This window comes from Ranitomeya imitator, chromosome 1 (genome assembly GCF_032444005.1).
Source record: "Ranitomeya imitator isolate aRanImi1 chromosome 1, aRanImi1.pri, whole genome shotgun sequence".
NCBI classification, from domain to species: domain Eukaryota; kingdom Metazoa; phylum Chordata; class Amphibia; order Anura; family Dendrobatidae; genus Ranitomeya; species Ranitomeya imitator.
The window spans coordinates 133989781-134010462 of NC_091282.1; the positions used below are offsets into that span (position 1 = coordinate 133989781).

Genomic DNA, 20682 nt, shown 5'->3' on the forward strand with positions numbered 1-20682 from the left:
TGAATTTCTGAGTACAGAACCCCTTAAAAAACATGAATGTTTAAGGAAACAAACAGCAATAAGGCTTAGAAGTTATAAACCAATTATCTCTGACTGGATGACTGTCATACACTATTCATACTGCCACACCTCACCATAGACAAATTGCAGATAAGAGTGGTATTATTGTAGAATATAAAAGGGATTTGAATTGGCCCTAAACAGTTTTTTTACGGGGCAGCAACAAACTCTGGAGTAACGCAAGTAACACTGCCAGCGTTGATGAATTTCTGAGTAAAAATTACCGTAAAAAAACATGAACTCGGTCAATGAGTTCATGAAAGAAGCAGCAGCAAGGCTTACAATTTACAAGGCAATAATCCTTACTGTTACAACTCACCGTAGATGAAGTGCAGATAAGAGCAGTATTATTATAACAGAATAGAATCTTTGAATTAGCCCTGAAAAAAGTGATTAGTTTAATGTAGCAGCATCAAGGACTGTTATTTACTCAACCCTGCTTGGGAATATAGTGGAGCATTTCACATCTACTCAGCCTGATATGGAGGATATCAGGATCTTCTGTTACTGTACAAACTCCCCTATCCCATCTGTGAAATCCTGTATGCAGTGTGAGAACTCCCTGTGTGATGACCACCTGACAGCCCACAACAAGGCACTGGATCATATACTAATAGAACCCATCGGCTCTTTTGGGTTCAAAATTTTTTCCCTCAACTAGAAGCTGGATCCACAGAAAAGCATTTTTTGCCATTACTAAGGAGTGGGTCTCCTACACCGGTAAAGCATATGCACTAAGTGCAAAGGGCATAAAAAATTAGAAGGAGGCACTCCAGTACCACCTGGAAGAGAAGTAGTGGAGGACCTTATAAAACATTTTTTTCCCATAAGGAGTGGATATCCTAGACTGGTAATGTGCATGCACTAAGTGCATGGGCTGAAAAACATTTATCTCTTGGGTATATATATAAATTAATTGTCAATGTTGATATGGCTGTGGAGGAGGATGACATAAAAAGATGAAATCCTGAAGCGTGTACCCATCTTTGAATGGGAAGGGGTGCATAGGAATAACCAGAGAAAAAAACACTAGATTTGAGTTTATGTTCCATTGCTGTCATCCAGCGGAGAAGTTTGGCCCAATCTAGTTAGCCCTTCTTCATTCTGATAAGTCAGCCTGTCAGCATTTTCAGTTGACAGGAGGATGTGCCTATTGGTTATAATATCACCAGCAGCACTAAAAACCAGCCCTGTCAAATTGCTAGCAGCAGAGCAGGCCAGGACCTCCAAGGTGTAGAGAGACAGTTCATGTCATGTGTCTAGCTGGGATACTCAATAGTTGTAAGGTACAGAGGAATCATGGAGGACACTGGTATGGTCAGCAAGGTACTCCTTCACCATCTTCCAAACCTTTCTTCCTTGTCAGAATACCCTGTGTATCCGGGCCTGGGCAATGGATCTGATAAAACTGTTCCAGACCTTTGAGAGTCTTCCCCTACGTCTGCTGCATCTGGTGTGTGTCTCCCTAGTCTCCACTCCTTGATTGTCCAAGGAACTGTGACTGAATAGTTGTCATGTGAATGCAATTGACAATCAGCTGAATAACTCTATGCGCATAATATCAATATCTGGTGCTATCAGACCTACGCCTGTACACTAGTTACCTGTCTTGAGCCATTTCGCACCAGCAAATCTGAGAAGACAAAAGCTCCTACTTAAAGAATACACCAAATTAGTGAATAATGAAAATATACCAATACATGAAAATATCCAAGATGTTCAAATACAGCGATTGAAATCAAGACATCCACCCATCCGAACCGCAATTACCCTGTATGAACATGATTTCAATTTAGAAGAGAAATGGCGTGAACTTTGGGTCAGTGCAATAGACGGTGAGCCTCAAATGTGTCCTCACTTACAAAATCCATCGCCAGGCTTCAATCTACCAAGGAAAACCCGGGTTTCTCTGAATCGTATAAAGGTACCTTCACACTCAGCGACGCTGCAGCGATACCGACAACGATGTCGATCGCTGCAGCGTCGCTGTTTGGTCGCTGGAGAGCTGTCACACAGTCAGCTCTCCAGCGACCAACGATCCCGAAGTCCCTGGGTAACCAGGGTAAACATCGGGTTACTAAGCGCAGGGCCGCGCTTAGTAACCCGATGTTTACCCTGGTTACCAGCGTAAAAGTAAAAAAAACAAACACTACATACTTACCTACCGCTGTCTGTCCCCGGCGCTCTGCTTCTCTGCACTCCTCCTGCACTGGCTGTGAGCACAGCGGCCGGAAAGCAGAGCGGTGACGTCACCGCTCTGCTTTCCGGCTGACCGACGCTCACAGCCAGTGCAGGAGGAGTGCAGAGAAGCAGAGCATCGGGGACAGACAGCGGTAGGTAAGTATGTAGTGTTTGTTTTTTTACTTTTACGCTGGTAACCAGGGTAAACATCGGGTTACTAAGCACGGCCCTGCGCTTAGTAACCCGATGTTTACCCTGGTTACCAGTGAAGACATCGCTGGATCGGTGTCACACACGCCGATCCAGCGATGTCTGCAGGGAGTCCAGCGACGAAATAAAGTTCTGGACTTTCCTCAGCGACCAACGATCTCCCAGCAGGGGCCTGATCGTTGGTCTCTGTCACACATAACGATTTCCTTAACGATATCGTTGCTACGTCACAAAAAGCAACGATATCGTTAACGATATCGTTATGTGTGAAGGTACCTTAAGAACAAACTTTGGTGTCTGTGCAGATCTTATGCATAAGTGGGGGAAATCTGACTCTCCTGCCTGTGATTGTGGAGCTGACCGTCAAACAATTCAGCATATTGTCGAGGAATGTCCCCTCAGATCTAATACTGGTGACAAGAATGATTTCTACACTGGAAATGACAATGTTATTGCATACATAGAAAAGCTCGATATCCGACTCTGATTTCTTTTCCTTTGTTTTTTTTCAATCACTGTTTATTGTTTGTTATTTATTCTTATATGATGTTAAAATATATGTTAATACGATTAAATAAATCTGTTAGACCTCTTTCACACTTCCAGTTTTTACAATCTGCACAGGATCCGTCAAAATGTTGAAAAGATGGATCGCGTGCTGATTGTAAAAATCGTATCCCAGTGATGCATATTGAGACAATTACATGTGATGACGTCGGGGTCTCGCGAGACCGCTCCGTCATCGGGTTATTTTGCTATGCATCACTGGGAACCGGAGCTGCCGGCAGCATCGCGAGCATAGGGGGGAAGGCTGCGGGGGCCGTGCGGGACGCCGGAATTTAAGAATATCACGATTTTTTTATTTTTTTTAAATTATTTTTAACATTATACCTTTTTACTATTGATGCTGCATAGGCATGAAACGTGTGGCCATCCGTCACAATCCGTCGCTAATACAAGTCTATGAGAAAAAAACGGATCCAGCAACACCATTTGCTGGATCTGTTTTTTCACAAAACGACAGATTGTGACGGAAAAAGAAAGACAGAAGTGTGAAAGAGGCCTTATCTATCCAACAAAGTGGGACAGGAACCTAGATCGACATGATGTGTGTGTTTTGTTGTGCTCCCACAGTAGACACAGTTTGACCTTGCCCACGGCCTCCGCCTCTGCACTTACCATCAGCGTCACATCCACTTCCCCATCTCTTACCACACACCTAGCCTATTTTAATTTTACGTATTGTCTATACCTGTTGAGAAAGCATTGCAGACAGTAATACAATGCCAGCAAATTTGACCACTACAGATGGCTGTATAAGACTGCAGTATCAATATCCAATATCCGACATCGGTCATAATAGTCAGACTCCCTCCCTTTGATGTGGGCTCCGGCGGTGAGCCCACATCTTTCCTAGCACATATCAGCTGTTTTGAACAGCTGACATGTGCCCTGAATAGACGCGGGTGAAATCGTGACCCACCCGCTGCTATTAACCCATTAAATGCCGCTATGAAATGGTGACAGCTGCATTTAAATCGTGCTTACGGCAATCGCGCACACACCGGTGACTCCCATCACATGATCGCGGGTCACCGTTGTACTGGCATGACAACCAGCGGTCTCCTGGAGACCTCTATGGTTGTCATTGCCAGCTTGCTGTGAGCACCACCCAGTGGTCGGCACTCATAGCAAGTGAGTAAATCTATCTAGAGGCGATCTGAACATCGCCTCTATGTAGTAGAGCCGATCAAGTTGTGGCAGCTTCTAGTCTCCCATGGAGACTATAAAGTATGCCAAAAATAAAAAAGTGTTTTTAAAAATATTTAAAAAAAATGAAAGTTCAAATCACCCCCCTTTCACCCCATTCAAAATAAAACAATAAAAATAAAATCAAACATACACAGATTTGGTATTGCCACATTCAGAATTGTCCGATTTATCAATAAAAAAAGGATTAAACTGATCGCTAAACAGCGTAGCGAGAAAAAAGTCAAAACGCCAGAATTACTTTTTTTGGTCACTGCGACATTGCATTAAAATGCAATAACGGGCGATCAAAAGATCATATTTGCACCAAAATGGTATAATTAAAAACAAGCCCTCACACGGCCATATTGATGGAAAAATAAAAAAAAGTTATGGCTCTGGAAGAAGGGGAGCGAAAAACGAAAACGCAAATCTGAAAAAGCTCCGGGGGTTAAGGGGATATAGCAATGTGACTTTTTTTAAATAAATACCATATAAAATTTTACTGGTCAGAAAAATTGCAGTGTCACAATGCCTGGAAAATTTGACCAGTTCAGATAGACGTATAAGAATGCAGTATTAATATAGCAATGCAATTTTTTTAACTATTTTTTTTTTTTGGGGGGGGGGGGGGGGAGTTTGAGGCCCAACTCTACCATGATAAATACTGTATAAAATTTACAGCTCAAAACAAACGCAGTATTACAAAGCCAGGCAAATTTGCACACATCAGATGGACATATAAGACTGCAGTAACAATATAAACAATCTGGCTACATGCTTTGGATGCATAACTGTCGCAGTAAAAATGGTTTGTAATATTTCCCTGCTCAGAACCATTTGCAGGATTAGGAGTAAAAATGAATATTATTAGCCCTGAGAAGGTATTTTGGTATCAGTTGCAGGCTGCAGCATAAAGGACGTGCAATTCACCCTGTCCTGTCCTACACAGTCCCTTCAGCACAATCTTTCCCTAAGTGCTGCTAACAGCAGTATTATCATTGATTATCATTAGCCCTAAGATGGGCTGTTGTACTTAAAAGAAATATAAATGTGGTTGAATCCCTGGCAAATACCCTGCTACAATTCTGTCCCTCTCTCATCAGCACCTCTCCTTACGCTACCTGTGTCTGGGGTACAGTGTGCCAAGTATGACATCACTGGTCTTATATAAACCTGATGACGCTATGTGGCCAGCCAATCACAGTAATGCCACAACCAAGAAGAGTGCGGTATTATAGTGACTGGGAGGCAATCCCCACATGATCATACTCTGTCTAAAAAGCACCAAACATGCGGGGCGGGGACTCGATCTCCCACTCGAGCATTAAAAATGTAATGGCCGAGTAAGGATCATCTCGAGAACACTGATCATTGAGGGAGTAATGAGTAGTAATGAGCATGCTTGCTCATCACTAGTTATAACCTTTCTGTCATACTTGACTTATGGGGTTCCCCATAATCCCTAAACAGAGGAGAGTATGCCTCTTTCACAAAAAGATGAAAAGGTGTACTAGGATGGCCAGGGGCATCATTATACAACAAAGATTAATTAAACAGATGGTGAGCAGAGATAGCCTATCACTTTCTATAGTGAGGAAACCCTTTATGGTTCAATACTACAGAGGGCTCATGTGCCATTTTGTAAGCAGGCATATTAACCCCTGTAATTAATTATTTTAAGGGACCATACATCTGTTTATATAGCATCATATGGAGGAGTTGCATGTATTATGGATTTGTACTACTGAGATATCTAGTATTCATGTATGAATTTAGTGTTCACATCTGTCCTGGTTGCAGTGATCTGCCAACATCCAATAGACAGCAGCGGAGCACAACATACCCTATTGACTAATAGATGGTGCCTGACTGAACCAGGACAAATTGTGCTATATCTTTGCTATATTTCTGGCACAGATCTTGATGGTACAGAAGTGCACAATAGGGAAATACCGCAAGAAAAGTTAGAGAGGCTGAGAGTGATGCTTACCTGGTTGGGGTTGTGTAGGAACATATCACCCATGAGAGCCTTAGAATCCACGACTGAAGCCCCATGCCTGGAGGAAAAATTCTTCCAGATAGCAACTCACTTTATTGGAGATATCATTGTACTTGGGCTTCCTTGATGGTATAAAAATTAATATTTTTATTGCACCAACGCGTTTTGGTGCCAGGCATTTTTTTTTTTACCTTGAAGAAAGGTCTGGTGCCAAGATACTTTGGCATAATAGAAACCTTAATTGTATACAATCGAGGATTCTTCATTCCCACAAGCGCAGCCCAGGTACCATGATATCTTCACTAAAGAGAATATGTGACAGGAATTCCTGTTAGGACCACTGGCCCCTTAAGGTTGCATTTTGTAGCATACAGGAAGAAAAAGATTTTTCCACCACAAGAAGCAAAACAGTAACAATGCAGTGACATGACAAGAATCTGCTTAACTAATCATATGCTAAATAATTGGAAGTCAAACTTATGTATGAGATAGCCAAGATGATTTTCTATAAAACGATGGAAGACTCGCGTTCGAAGCAGTAGTGGATGGTGAGATATGGAGTGTGAAAGTCAAATGTTCAAAACACTGTTACTTTTTTGTTCGTCAATGTATATTATTATGTATTTTAGGTATAGCATGTATCTATGTATATAATTATGTATTTTATGTTTTGCCCTTTTTTTTTAGATTTTTATTAGTAAAAAGTTACTACAAACTGTCTGTGCAGAACTGGTACAAACTACAAAGCGTACAGATCCTTCTCAACCATTCTGTGCAGGCAACGTTCAGTAGTTCCAGAATATTTGCTCCTATAAGCTATTCTTACCACTGCCAGCACGTCAGCAGCCTACAGAATTATGATGCATTGTTAGTCCCCAGCTCTGCCGAAAACTGCTCAAGTCTGTGGGATGTCAGTTTCCAGGATTTTCAGGTAATAGGAATGGTTTGGATGGAAGACACAAAAGATTTACTTTAACAAGAGCATAAAAGTACACCGCAAATAACAAGAGGAGGAAAATAAAGTGAAGCTTATAGTATAATGTTCTTTCAACTTGTACATGCTGAAAGCCTGAGGCTTTCTAGATTAATGATGTCACAAGTGTCAGGTATTTCTGCCACACAGTCAACTTCCCGGCATTATATGCGTTGATAGTACGGTTGTATTCTTGAGGCAATGACATGACCTGAGAGGATTGTCATCGGGAAAGTCTCTCTCCTGTAACGTTACACTGTCTCAAAATATCAGTCTGTGTCTGACACTACGTACAGGGCTGCCACTAGCAATTTCGGGGCCCCATACTGGCAAAATTTTCGGGGCCCCCTTGAGACTCTGCCCAGGCTCCACCCCAGCCCTGCCTCCACCCCTCGAACTGTCCACAGTACCCCCGCTCTCTCTTGGAAAAACTCCACTTCTCACCTATCACACATTAACAGTTCCTATCACCAGATCACACATATAGCCGGAAGCTTTTGTTTTGGCCAAAAGATTTTTTAAGCCGCCACCATAACACGGTAGACACTTTTTGCCGGCCCTACTCTACTGTAACCTATTAAATATTTGTTAAAATATGCAATACAATTTAGGTATATTTTTATTTATTTTTCAATTTTAATAATATCACATACAAGGAACAAATACCCCAACCCCATGACCAGAGCACTTATTACCACCAGTGACCGAATAATATCACATACAAGGAACAAATACCACCGCACCATGACCAGACTACATATTACCACCAGAAAGTGACCAAATAGCACATACAAGGGACAAATACTTCAACACCAAGTCCAGATCACATATTACCACCACATAGTGACTGAATACTACAATACTGATCAGTAATTAAAAAACCCCCCACAATACTATCACCATAAGTGCCATTATACACGGGAGATCTGTACTTAGTATGCAGTGTCTGTGTACAGATAATACAGTGATCACTGGTGACATTATACACAGGACCTCTGTATATAGTATACAGTGTAAAGTGTCAGTGTATAGGTAACACTCTAACTCACCAGTGACGTCTCTAGGTAAAGTCCTTCATCTTTGTTTTTCATCTTTCATCCAGCACAGACTGCCGTCACTTCTTCCAGCCAGGACTCGTCTCTGCAGGAAATAACACAGTTATCTTGAGCTCCGCTTGCAGAACACATCACGTAATTTTTCCCAACTTCTACATTACACCACATGAAGAAAAAAAGGTGACATAGTATCACCCTACACAGTAACAGGATCGCCCACCATTTAAAACATCACTGCAGTAATAATATCCCTTAATTAGCCCCTATGGTAATAATATTCCCCATCCTGGCCCCCGTGTGTCTCATTCCTGGCTCCAGCCATATGTTCTCCCATCTTGCCCTCATCAGTATCCATTCTGCCCCATATGATCTCCCCATTCTGCCCCATCTGTCTCCATCGTATCCATACCGCCCCATGATTCTGCATGATCTGTCTCCAACCCTGCCCCCATGTCTTTCATCATGCCCTTAATCTCCATTCTGCCACGTGTCTCCAATCATGCGCCGTATCTCCATTCTTCCCCCTATGTCTCCAATCATGCCCCTTGTCTCCAATCATGCCTCCTGTGTCTCCATACTGCCCTATCTGTCTCCAATCCTGCCCCCAGTGTCTCCAGTCCTGCCCCCAGTGTCTACAGTCCCGCCCTCAATGTCCCCAGTCCTGCCCCCAGTGTCTCCAGTCATGGCCCCTGTGTCTCACATTCTGCCCCATGTCCAGTATTCTGCCCCCATGTCCAGCATTCGGCCTCCACGTCCAGCATTCTGTCTCCCGCGTCCAGCATTCTGTCCCCCGCGTCCAGCATTCTGCCCCCATATGTCAGTCTGCCCGTGTGTCCAGCATTCTGCCCCCGTGTCTCACAGTTTGCCCGTGTGTCCAGCATTCTGCCCGTGTGTCCAGCATTCTGCCCATGTGTCCAGCATTCTGCCCCCGTGTCTCACAGTCTGCCCCGGGCCCCCCCGAATCGCCGCTCTCAATAAAAAAAAACAAAAAACAAAAAAAACAAGTTCTTCTTACCTGGCCGTGCTCCTGCAGTGAAGCTCCCCTCCACTCAGCTGAAGTGCACACTCGCCGGCGACTGACTGACGTCAGATGCCGATGATGTGCACGCTGCAGCTGACGTCAGCTGCCAGCCTCCGTTTGGCTGGCGGCTGTTAACTATTGACGTGTGGGCGCAAGCCCACACCCGTACGTCAATAGCGTTAAACTACTGCAGTGCCGCTAAGGGCCCGGTTTAGCCTGCCAGTAGGGGCCCGGTGAGCAGATGAGACGAGGCCTGATGCCCACCAGGCCCCATACGCTAGTCAGGGCAGTAATGCCCTGATGGCAGCCCTGACTATGTATATGGAGTTTAAAGAAAATAATATCAGAAAAAGAGTACTAATAAGAACCAAGGTACTAAAGGTGAAAACTTTTATTGAATTGACAATAAAAACACATAATATAAAAGCAATAGGGAAATTACAGTGGTAAGCAAAAAAAAAAATTGATGGAACCACGGTTTAAACAGGCAAAGTAAACATTTGTAAACATATAAGTCTGCTCAAAAATTCAAGTGCTTTGTGCAACAAAGTGTGCCAGTTAGGTTGTATAGATGGAAAATACACTGCTCAAAAAAATAAAGGGAACACTTAAACAACAGAATATAACTCCAAGTAAATCAAACTTCTGTGAAATCACATGTCCACTCAGGAAGCAACATTGACAATCAATTTCACATGCTGTTGTACAAATGGAATAGACAACAAATGGAAATTATTGGCAATTAGCAAGACACACTCAATAAAGGAGTGATTCTGCAGGTGGGGACCACAGGCCACATCTCAGTACCAATGCTTTCTGGCTGATATTTTAGTCACTTTTGAATGTTGGTTGTGCTTTTACACTCGTGGTAGCATGAGACGGACTCTACAACCCACACAACTGCAGCTCATCCAGGATGGCACATCAATGCGAGCTGTGGCAAGAAGGTTTGCTGTGTCTGTGAGCGTAATGTCCAGAGGCTGGAGGCACTACCAGGAGACAGGCCAGTACACCAGGAGGCGTAGAGGGGGCCGTAGGAGGGCAACAACCCAGCAGCAGGACCACTACCTCAGCCTTTGTGCAAGGAGGAGCACTGCCAGAGCCCTGCAAAATGACCTCCAGCAGGCCACAAATGTGCATGTGTCTGCACGAACGTGAGAAGCTGACTCCATGAGGATGATCTGTGTGCCCGACGTCCACAGATGAGGATTGTGCTTACAGCCCAACACCATGTAGGACGCTTGGCATTTGCCACAGAACACCAGGATTGGCAAATTCGCCACTGGCGCCCTGTGCTCCTCACAGATGAAAGCAGGTTCACACTGAACACATGTGACAGACTTGACAGAGTCTGGAGACCCCGTGCAGAGCATTTTGCTGCCTGCAACATCCTTCAGCATGACCAGTTTGGCAGTGGGTCAGTAATGGTGTGGGGTGGCATTTGTTTGGAGGGCCGCACAGCCCTCCATGTGGTTGCCAGAGGTAGCATGGCTGCCATTAGGTACCGAGATGAGATCCTCAGACCCCTTGTGAGACCATATGCTGCTGCTGTTGGCCCTGGGTTTCTCCTAATGCGGGACAACGCCAGACCTCATGTGGCTGGAGGGTGTCAGCAGTTCCTGCAAGATGAAGGCATTGAAGCTATGGACTGGCCCAACCGTTCCCAAGATCTGAAACTGATTGAACACATCTGGGTCATCATGTCTCTCACCATCCACCAACGTCACGTTGCACCACAGACTGTCCAGGAGTTGGCGGATGCTTTAGTCCAGGTCTGGGAGGAGATCCTTCAGGAGACCATCTGCCGTCTCATCAGGCGCATGCCCAGGCATTATAGGGAGGTCATACAGGCACGAGGAGGCCACACACACTACTTATTATTAGCATTATTTCCTTGTCTTGAGGCATTTCCACAGAAGTTGCATTAGCCTGTAACTTCATTTTTCACTTTGATTTTGAGCATCATTCCAACACCAGACCTCCGTGGGATATTAGTTGTGATTTACGTTGATCATTTTTAGGTTTTATCGTTCTCAACACATTCCACTATATAATGAATAAAGATTTACAACTGGAATATTTAATTCAGTGATATCTAGGATGTGGGATTTTAGTGTTCCCTTTATTTTTTTGAGCAGTGTATATCCAAAGATATAGGTACATTGGAGGCACAAGGAAAGTCCATAGAGGCTAACAGCCACAATAGGGAGAAAAGTGCAGAGCAATGACCGTAACAATAAAGTACATGTATGCCTGGGGATTACCTGTTAGGCCGTGGTACCACCCACCCAACACGCGTTTGGGACCTACATGTACCCGCTCTCCCTTGTGTATAACCTTTACACGCAGTAAAGAGTTTTTGTTGGAACGGAAGTCTCCCTCATTGAACTGTAAAAAATCATGGTCCTGGCCAGCCCTCACCACCAGCTACTTGCAGCCTTGCACAGGCGTGATGCCCTCACAGTACAAATCTACCCACCTGGCCAGGACCCACACTTTTTAAATTCAAATTAAGGTTAAATGAGCTAAATAATCTCTTTATGCCCAAAGCTAAATTAATAATTTTATTTATTTTATTTCTTAATTTAAATTATATTTTAGTTAACATATAACACATAGTTATCCTCTATGATAAATGCATAGAATCCTGCAAAAAATATATATTTTTTTAAATTCCTATGCCTACGTGTCCATAGATTCCTAGATCTGTTAGAACGTAGAGATGATTCACTGAATGAGGAATAACCTGTCAGACCTCAATCTATGGTGCTTTCGGTGTCTCCAGTGCTCCAGTTTTACCACAAACCAAAAAATCCATAAAGACATTCAGGATTCACCAAGGAGGCCCATTATTTCTGGTGTGAAATACCTAACTTCTAATTTATCCCAACATCTATATCATATTTTGCAGATCTATGTCCAAAACCTACCAACATATATTAACCCCTTCCCGACCTCTGACGCCACGTAGGCGTCATGAAAGTCGGTGCCAATCCGACCCATGACGCCTATGTGGCGTCATGGAAAGATCGCGTCCCTGCAGATTGGGTGAAAGAGTTAACTCCAATTTCACCCGATCTGCAGGGACAGGGGGAGTGGTAGTTTAGCCCAGGGGGGGTGGCTTCACCCCCCCATGGCTACGATCGCTCTGATTGGCTGTTGAAAGTGAAACTGCCAATCAAAGCGATTTGTAATATTTCACCTATTAAAACTGGTGAAATATTACAATCCAGCCATAGCCGATGCTGCAATATCATCGGCCATGGCTGGAAACACTGGTCTGCCCCCCCACACCCCACCGATCGCCCCCCTAAGCCACCGATCTGTCCTGTACACTGCTCCGCTCCCCTCCGTCCTCCTGTCCGCTCCCCCGTGCTCTTGTCCGCTCCCCCGTGCTCCAATCCCACCCCCGTGCTCCGATCCAACCCCCCTGCACTCCGATCCACCCCCGTGCTCCGATCCATCCCTCCCCGTGCTCCAATCCACCCCCCCATGCTCCGATCAACCCCCCGTGCTCCAATCCACCCCCCCTGCGCTCCGATCCACCCCCCCATGCTCCGATCCACCCCCCATGCTCCCCCCCACCCCATCATACTTACCGAGCCTCCCGGGGTCCGTCCGTCTTCTCCATGGGCGCCGCCATCTTCCAAAATGGCGGGCGCATGCGCAGTGCGCCCGCCGAATCTGCCGGCAGACAGTCGTTCCAATGTGCATTTTGATCACTGTGATAAAACCTATCACAGTGATCAAAATAAAAAAAATAGTAAATGACCCCCCCTTTGTCACCCCCATAGGTAGGGACAATAATAAAATAAAGAAAAAATTTTTTTTCCCCACTAAGGTTAGGGTTAGGGTTAGGGTTTCGGTATGTGCACACGTATTCTGGTCCTCTGCGGATTTTTCTGCTGCGGATTTGATAAATCCGCAGTGTTAAACCGCTGCGGATTTATGGCGGACTTACTGCGGTTTTACTACGCATTTCACTGCAGTTTTACAACTGCGATTTTCTATTGGAGCAGTTGTAAGACCGCTGCGGAATCCGCAGAAAGAAGTGACGTGCTGCGGAATGTAAACCGCTGCGTTTCCGTGCAGTTTTTCTGCAGCATGTGTACAGTGATTTTTGTTTCCCATAGGTTTACATTGAAACCCATGGGAAACTGCTGTGGATCCGCAGCGTTTTCCGCAGCGTGTGCACATACCTTTAGAATTAGGCTATGTGCACACGTTGCGGATTGGCCGCTGCGGATTCGCAGCAGTGTTCCATCAGGTTTACAGTTCCATGTAAACCTATGGAAAACCAAATCCGCTGTGCCTATGGTGCGGAAAATACCGCGCGGAAACGCTGCGTTGTATTTTCCGCAGCATGTCAATTCTTTGTGCGGATTCCGCAGCGTTTTACACCTGTTCCTCAATAGGAATCCGCAGGTGAAATCCGCACAAAAAACACTGGAAATCCGCGGAAAATCCGCAGGTAAAACTCAGTGCCTTTTACCCATGGATTTTTAAAAAATGGTGCTGAAAAATCTCACACGAATCCGCAACGTGGGCACATAGCCTTAGGGTTAGGGTTGGAATTAGGGCTAGGGTTGGAAATAGGGTTGTGGTTAGGGTTGTGATTAGGGTTATGGCTACAGTTGGGATTAGGGTTAGGGGTGTGTTGGGGTTAGTGTTGGAGGTAGAATTGAGGGGTTTCCACAGTTTAGGCACATCAGGGGTCTCCAAACGCAACTTGGCGCCACCATTGATTCCAGCCAATTTTGTATTCAAAAAGTCAAATGGTGCTCCCTCACTTCCGAGCCCCGACGTGCGCCCAAACAGTGGTTTACCCCCACATATGGGGTACCAGCATACTCAGGACAGACTGCGCAACAATTACTGAGGTCCAATTTCTCCTGTTACCCTTATGAAAATAAAAAATTGCTTGCTAAAACATCATTTTTGAGAAAAGAAATTTTTTTTTTTATTTTCATGGCTCTGCGTTATAAACTTCTGTGAAGCACTTGGGGGTTCAAAGTGCTCATCACACATCTAGATTAGTTCCTTTGGGGGTCTAGTTTCCAAAATGGGGTCATTTGTGGGGGAGCTCCAATGTTTAGGCACACAGGGGCTCTCCAAACGTGACATGGTGTTCGCTAACGATTGGAGCTAATTTTCCATTTAAAAAGCCAAATGGCATGCCTTCCCTTCCGAGCCCTGCCGTGCGCCCAAACAGTGGTTTACCCCCACATATGAGGTATCGGCGTACTCGGGAAAAATTGCCCAACAAACCTTCGGATCCATTTTATCCTATTGTCCATGTGAAAATGAAAAAATTGAGGTAAAAAGAAATTTTTTGTGAAAAAAAAGTACTTTTTCATTTTTACGGATCAATTTGTGAAGCACTTGAGGGTTTAAAGTGCTCACTAGGCATCTAGATAAGTTCCTTGGGGGGTTCAGTTTCCAAAATGGGGTCACTTGTGGGGGAGCTCCAATGTTTAGGCACACAGGGGCTCTCCAAACGCGACATGGTGTCCGCTAACGATGGAGATAATTTTTAATTCAAAAAGTCAAATGGTGCTCCTTCCCTTCCGAGCCTTACCATGTGCCCAAACAGTGGTTTACCCCCACATGTGAGGTATCGGTGTACTCAGGCGAAATTGCCCAACAAATTTTAGGATCCATTTTATCCTGTTGCCTATGTGAAAATGAAAAAATTGAGGCTAAAAGAATTTTTTGGTGAAAAAAAGTACTTTTTCATTTTTACGGATCAATTTCTGAAGCACCTGGGGGTTTAAAGTGCTCACTATGCATCTAGATAAGTTCCTTGGGGCGTCTAGTTTCCAAAATGGGGTCACTTGTGGGGGAGCTCCAATTTTTAGGCACATGAGGGCTCTCCAAACGTGACATGGTGTCCACTAAAGAGTGGAGCCAATTTTTAATTCAAAAATTCAAATGGCGCTCCTTCCCTTCCAAGCCCTGCTGTGCGCCCAAACAGTGGTTTACCCCCACATATGAGGTATCAGCGTACTCAGGACTAATTGGACAACAACTTCCGTGGTTCAGTTTCTCCTTTTACTATTGGGAAAATAAAAAAATTGTTGCTAAAAGATCATTTTTGTGACTTAAAAGTTAAATGTTCATATTTTCCTTCCATGTTGCTTCTGCTGCTGTGAAGCACCTGAAGGGTTAATAAACATCTTGAATGTGGTTTTGAGCACCTTGAGGGGTGCAGTTTTTAGAATGGTGTCACTTTTGGGTATTTTCAGCCATATAGACCCCTCAAACTGACTTCAAATGTGAGGTGGTCCCTAAAAAAAATGGTTTTGTAAATTTTTTGTAAATGAGAAATCGCTGGTCAAATTTTAACCCTTATAACTTCCTAGCAAAAAAAATTTTGTTTCCAAAATTGTGCTGATGTAAAGTATACATGTAGGAAATGTTATTTATTAACTATTTTGTGTCACATAACTCTCTGGTTTAACAGAATAAAAAATCAAAATGTGAAAATTGTGAAATTTTCAAAATTTTCGCCAAATTTCCGTTTTTATCACAAATAAACGCAGAATTTATTGACCTAAATTTACCACTAACATGAAGCCCAATATGTCACGAAAAAACAATTTCAGAACCGCTGGGATCCGTTGAAGCGTTCCTGAGTTATTACCTCATAAAGGGACACTGGTCAGAATTGCAAAAAACGGCCAGGTCATTAAGGTCAAAATAGGCTGGGTCATGAAGGGGTTAAGGACACTAAACATGTACTACAAATCCTTAGACAAACTGAAGGGAAATCTCATTACATTATAAGTACCATAGACTTTTCATCATTATATACAGTTATTAACAATAAAAAGGGATGTGATGCATAGTAATTTTTTTTGCATTTGTCATAGAGGATAACTATATTTTAACTATATTTTTTTCATTTGGCTTCGGGCGCAAAGAGAAAGCACCATGAGAAAGTCGCACAGTGCCGAGGTGAATTCACCGCAATTCAAATTCACCACAGTGAAATTCTCCCAGTGAACTGTGGGGAACTTGTCTCCGCACCGTGTAACTTTCTTATAGTGCTAGCGGGGATCTCACCGATGTCACTGCAGTTCAGCCCGGCTGGGAACGCAGCCTAAGTGATGTCACCGATAGTCACTGAGGCGGCGCTCGTAGCAGCTCATTCACCAGTGGTTTTCAGCCTGGATAGTCGCATCTTGGCACCATCCAGGTTGAAAACTGTTAATCTAAAACTAGACATGGATTACGGTGTGGGACAGAACAAGAGACATGTGAGGGATATTGTTGTTTTTATTGTTTTATTACAGAAGACGAGGGCTTCGGTGGAATTAGGCGTTATGTGAGTATAACTATGTTTGTTATTTTTAATTAAAAAACTGTTTTGTACTATTTGAAATAAAGGACTTTATTCTGGCTGTGTGTTTATTTACTATATAACTGTAGGATTAGTAATGGATAGGTGTCTTATAAACGCCTTTCCATTAGTAATCCGTGGGCTTGATGTCACTGGACAATACAAAGGTGACATCAACCCCACAAATATGAACCCCACTTGCCACCGCTACAGGGCAAGTGAGAAGAGCTGGGTAAAGTGCCAGAATTGGTGCGTCTTATAGATGTGCCTTTTCTGGGGTGGCTGAGAGCTGATGTTTTTAGTCTGGGAGGTGGCCAATATTCATGGCCACTTCCTATGCTATTAATATCAGCCCCGAGCTGTTTGCTTTAGCAATGCTGATTGTCAAAAATGGGGGGGACCTGTTGTGATAGGCACTTCAGTATCACAATGGACATAGCGGTCAGAGCACATACAGTGATCTGACAATAACCCAAAATAATAGAACGAGCTCTGAGACGTGGGAACTCTGCAGACCGCAATCCCTAATCCTCTCCAAACAACACTAGAGGCAGCCGTGGATTGCGCCTAACTCGCCTATGCAACTCGGCACAGCCTGAGAAACTAACTAGCCTGAAGATAGAAAATAAGCCTACCTTGCCTCAGAGAAATACCCCAAAGGAAAAGGCAGCCCCCCACATATAATGACTGTGAGTTAAGATGAAAAGACAAACGTAGGGATGAAATAGATTCAGCAAAGTGAGGCCCGACTTTCTTAACAGAGCGAGGATAGGAAAGATAACTTTGTGGTCTACACAAAACCCTAAAGAAAACCACGCAAAGGGGGCAAATAGACCCTCCGTACCGAACTAACGGCACGGAGGTACACCCTTTGCGTCCCAGAGCTTCCAGCAAAACAAATAGACAAGCTGGACAGAAAAAATAGCAAACAAATAGCAAAGAAGAACTTAGCTATGCAGAGCAGCAGGCCACAGGAATGATCCAGGGAAAAACAAGTCCAACACTGGAACATTGACAGGAAGCATGGATCAAAGCATTAGGTGGAGTTAAGTAGAGAAGCACCTAACGACCTCACCAGATCACCTGAGGGAGGAAACTCAGAAGCCGCAGTACCACTTTCCTCCACAAACGGAAGCTCCCAGAGAGAATCAGCCGAAGTACCACTTGTGACCACAGGAGGGAGCTCTGCCACAGAATTCACAACAGTACCCCCCCCTTGAGGAGGGGTCACCGAACCCTCACCAGAGCCCCCAGGCCGACCAGGATGAGCCACATGAAAGGCACGAACAAGATCGGGAGCATGGACATCAGAGGCAAAAACCCAGGAATTATCTTCCTGAGCATAACCCTTCCATTTAACCAGATACTGGAGTTTCCGTCTTGAAACACGAGAATCCAAAATCTTCTCCACAATATACTCCAATTCCCCCTCCACCAAAATCGGGGCAGGAGGGTCAACAGATGGAACCATAGGTGCCACGTATCTCCGCAACAATGACCTATGGAATACGTTATGTATGGAAAAAGAATCTGGGAGGGTCAGACGAAAAGACACAGGATTAAGAACCTCAGAAATCCTATACGGACCAATGAAACGAGGTTTAAACTTAGGAGAGGAAACCTTCATAGGAATATGACGAGAAGATAACCAAACCAGATCCCCAACACGAAGTCGGGGACCCACACGGCGTCTGCGATTAGCGAAACGTTGAGCCTTCTCCTGGGACAAGGTCAAATTGTCCACTACATGAGTCCAAATCTGCTGCAACCTGTCCACCACAGTATCCACACCAGGACAGTCCGAAGACTCAACCTGTCCTGAAGAGAAACGAGGATGGAACCCAGAATTGCAGAAAAATGGCGAAACCAAGGTAGCTGGCCCGATTATTAAGGGCGAACTCAGCCAAAGGCAAAAAGGACACCCAGTCATCCTGATCGGCAGAAACAAAGCATCTCAGATAGGTTTCCAAGGTCTGATTGGTTCGTTCGGTCTGGCCATTAGTCTGAGGATGGAAAGCCGAGGAAAAAGACAAGTCAATGCCCATCCTACCACAAAAGGCTCGCCAAAACCTCGAAACAAACTGGGAACCTCTGTCAGAAACGATATTCTCTGGAATGCCATGCAAACGAACCACATGCTGGAAGAACAATGGCACCAAATCAGAGGAGCAAGGCAATTTAGACAAGGGTACCAGATGGACCATCTTAGAAAAGCGATCACAGACCACCCAAATGACTGACATCTTTTGAGAAACGGGAAGATCTGAAATAAAATCCATAGAGATATGTGTCCAAGGCCTCTTCGGGACCGGCAAGGGCAAAAGCAACCCACTGGCACGAGAACAGCAGGGCTTAGCCCGAGCACAAGTCCCACAGGACTGCACAAAAGTACGCACATCCCGCGACAGAGATGGCCACCAAAAGGATCTAGCCACTTACTCTCTGGTACCAAAGACTCCAGGATGACCAGCCAACACCGAACAATGAACCTCAGAGATAACTTTATTCGTCCACATATCAGGGACAAACAGTTTCTCCGCTGGACAACGATCAGGTTTATTAGCCTGAAATTTTTGCAGCACCCACCGCAAATCAGGGGAGATGGCAGACACAATTACTCCTTCCTTGAGGATACCCGCCGGCTCAGATAAACCCGGAGAGTCGGGCACAAAACTCCTAGACAGAGCATCCGCCTTCACATTTTTAGAGCCCGGAAGGTACGAAATCACAAAGTCAAAATGGGCAAAAAACAGCGACCAACGAGCCTGTCTAGGATTCAAACGCTTAGCAGACTCGAGATAAGTCAAGTTCTTATGATCAGTCAATACCACCACGCGATGCTTAGCTCCTTCAAGCCAATGACGCCACTCCTCGAATGCCCACTTCATGGCCAGCAACTCTCGGTTGCCCACATCATAATTTCGCTCAGCAGACGAAAACTTCCTGGAAAAAAAAGCGCATGGTTTCATCACTGAGCAATCAGAACCTCTCTGCGACAAAACAGCCCCTGCTCCAATCTCAGAAGCATCAACCTCGACCTGGAACGGAAGAGAAACATCTGGTTGACACAACACAGGGGCAGAAGAAAAACGACGCTTCAACTCTTGAAAAGCTTCCACAGCAGCAGAAGACCAATTGACCAAATCAGCACCCTTCTTGGTCAAATCGGTCAATGGTTTGGCAATTCTAGAAAAATTGCAGATGAAGCGACGATAAAAATTAGCAAAGCCCAGGAACTTTTGCAGACTTTTCAGAGATGTCGGCTGAGTCCAATCATGGATGGCTTGGACCTTAACAGGATCCATCTCGATAGTAGAAGGGGAAAAGATGAACCCCAAAAATGAAACCTTCTGCACACTAAAGAGACACTTTGATCCCTTCAAAACAAAGAATTAGCACGCAGGACCTGAAAAACCGTTCTGACCTGCTTCACATGAGACTCCCAATCATCCGAGAAGATCAAAATGTCATCCAAGTACACAATCAGGAATTTATCCAGGTACTCTCGGAAGATGTCATGCATAAAGGACTGAAACACTGATGGAGCATTGGCAAGTCCGAATGGCATCACTAGATACTCAAAATGACCCTCGGGCGTATTAAATGCAGTTTTCCATTCATCGCCTCGCCTGATTCGCACCATAGTAACATAGTAACATAGTAACATAGTTAGTAAGGCCGAAAAAAGACATTTGTCCATCCAGTTCAGCCTATATTCCATCATAATAAATCCCCAGATCTACGTCCTTCTACAGAACCTAATAATTGTATGATACAATATTGTTCTGCTCCAGGAAGACATCCAGGCCTCTCTTGAACCCCTCGACTGAGTTCGCCATCACCACCTCCTCAGGCAAGCAATTCCAGATTCTCACTGCCCTAACAGTAAAGAATCCTCTTCTATGTTGGTGGAAAAACCTTCTCTCCTCCAGACGCAAAGAATGCCCCCTTGTGCCCGTCACCTTCCTTGGTATAAACAGATCCTCAGCGAGATATTTGTATTGTCCCCTTATATACTTATACATGGTTATTAGATCGCCCCTCAGTCGTCTTTTTTCTAGACTAAATAATCCTAATTTCGCTAATCTA

The 20682-nt window shown here is 44.4% G+C and overlaps 1 protein-coding gene across 1 annotated transcript in view; it reads left to right on the forward strand.

Moving 5' to 3' along the window:
• LOC138664469 (V-type proton ATPase subunit S1-like protein) overlaps positions 1-20682 on the forward strand; it is a 152396-nt gene that overhangs the window by 111368 nt on the left and 20346 nt on the right. Inside the window, exon 6 of the mRNA XM_069751199.1 lies at positions 6890-7133. Within this exon, the coding sequence (XP_069607300.1) occupies positions 6890-7133 (244 nt within the window). The remainder of the gene's footprint in view (positions 1-6889; positions 7134-20682) is intronic.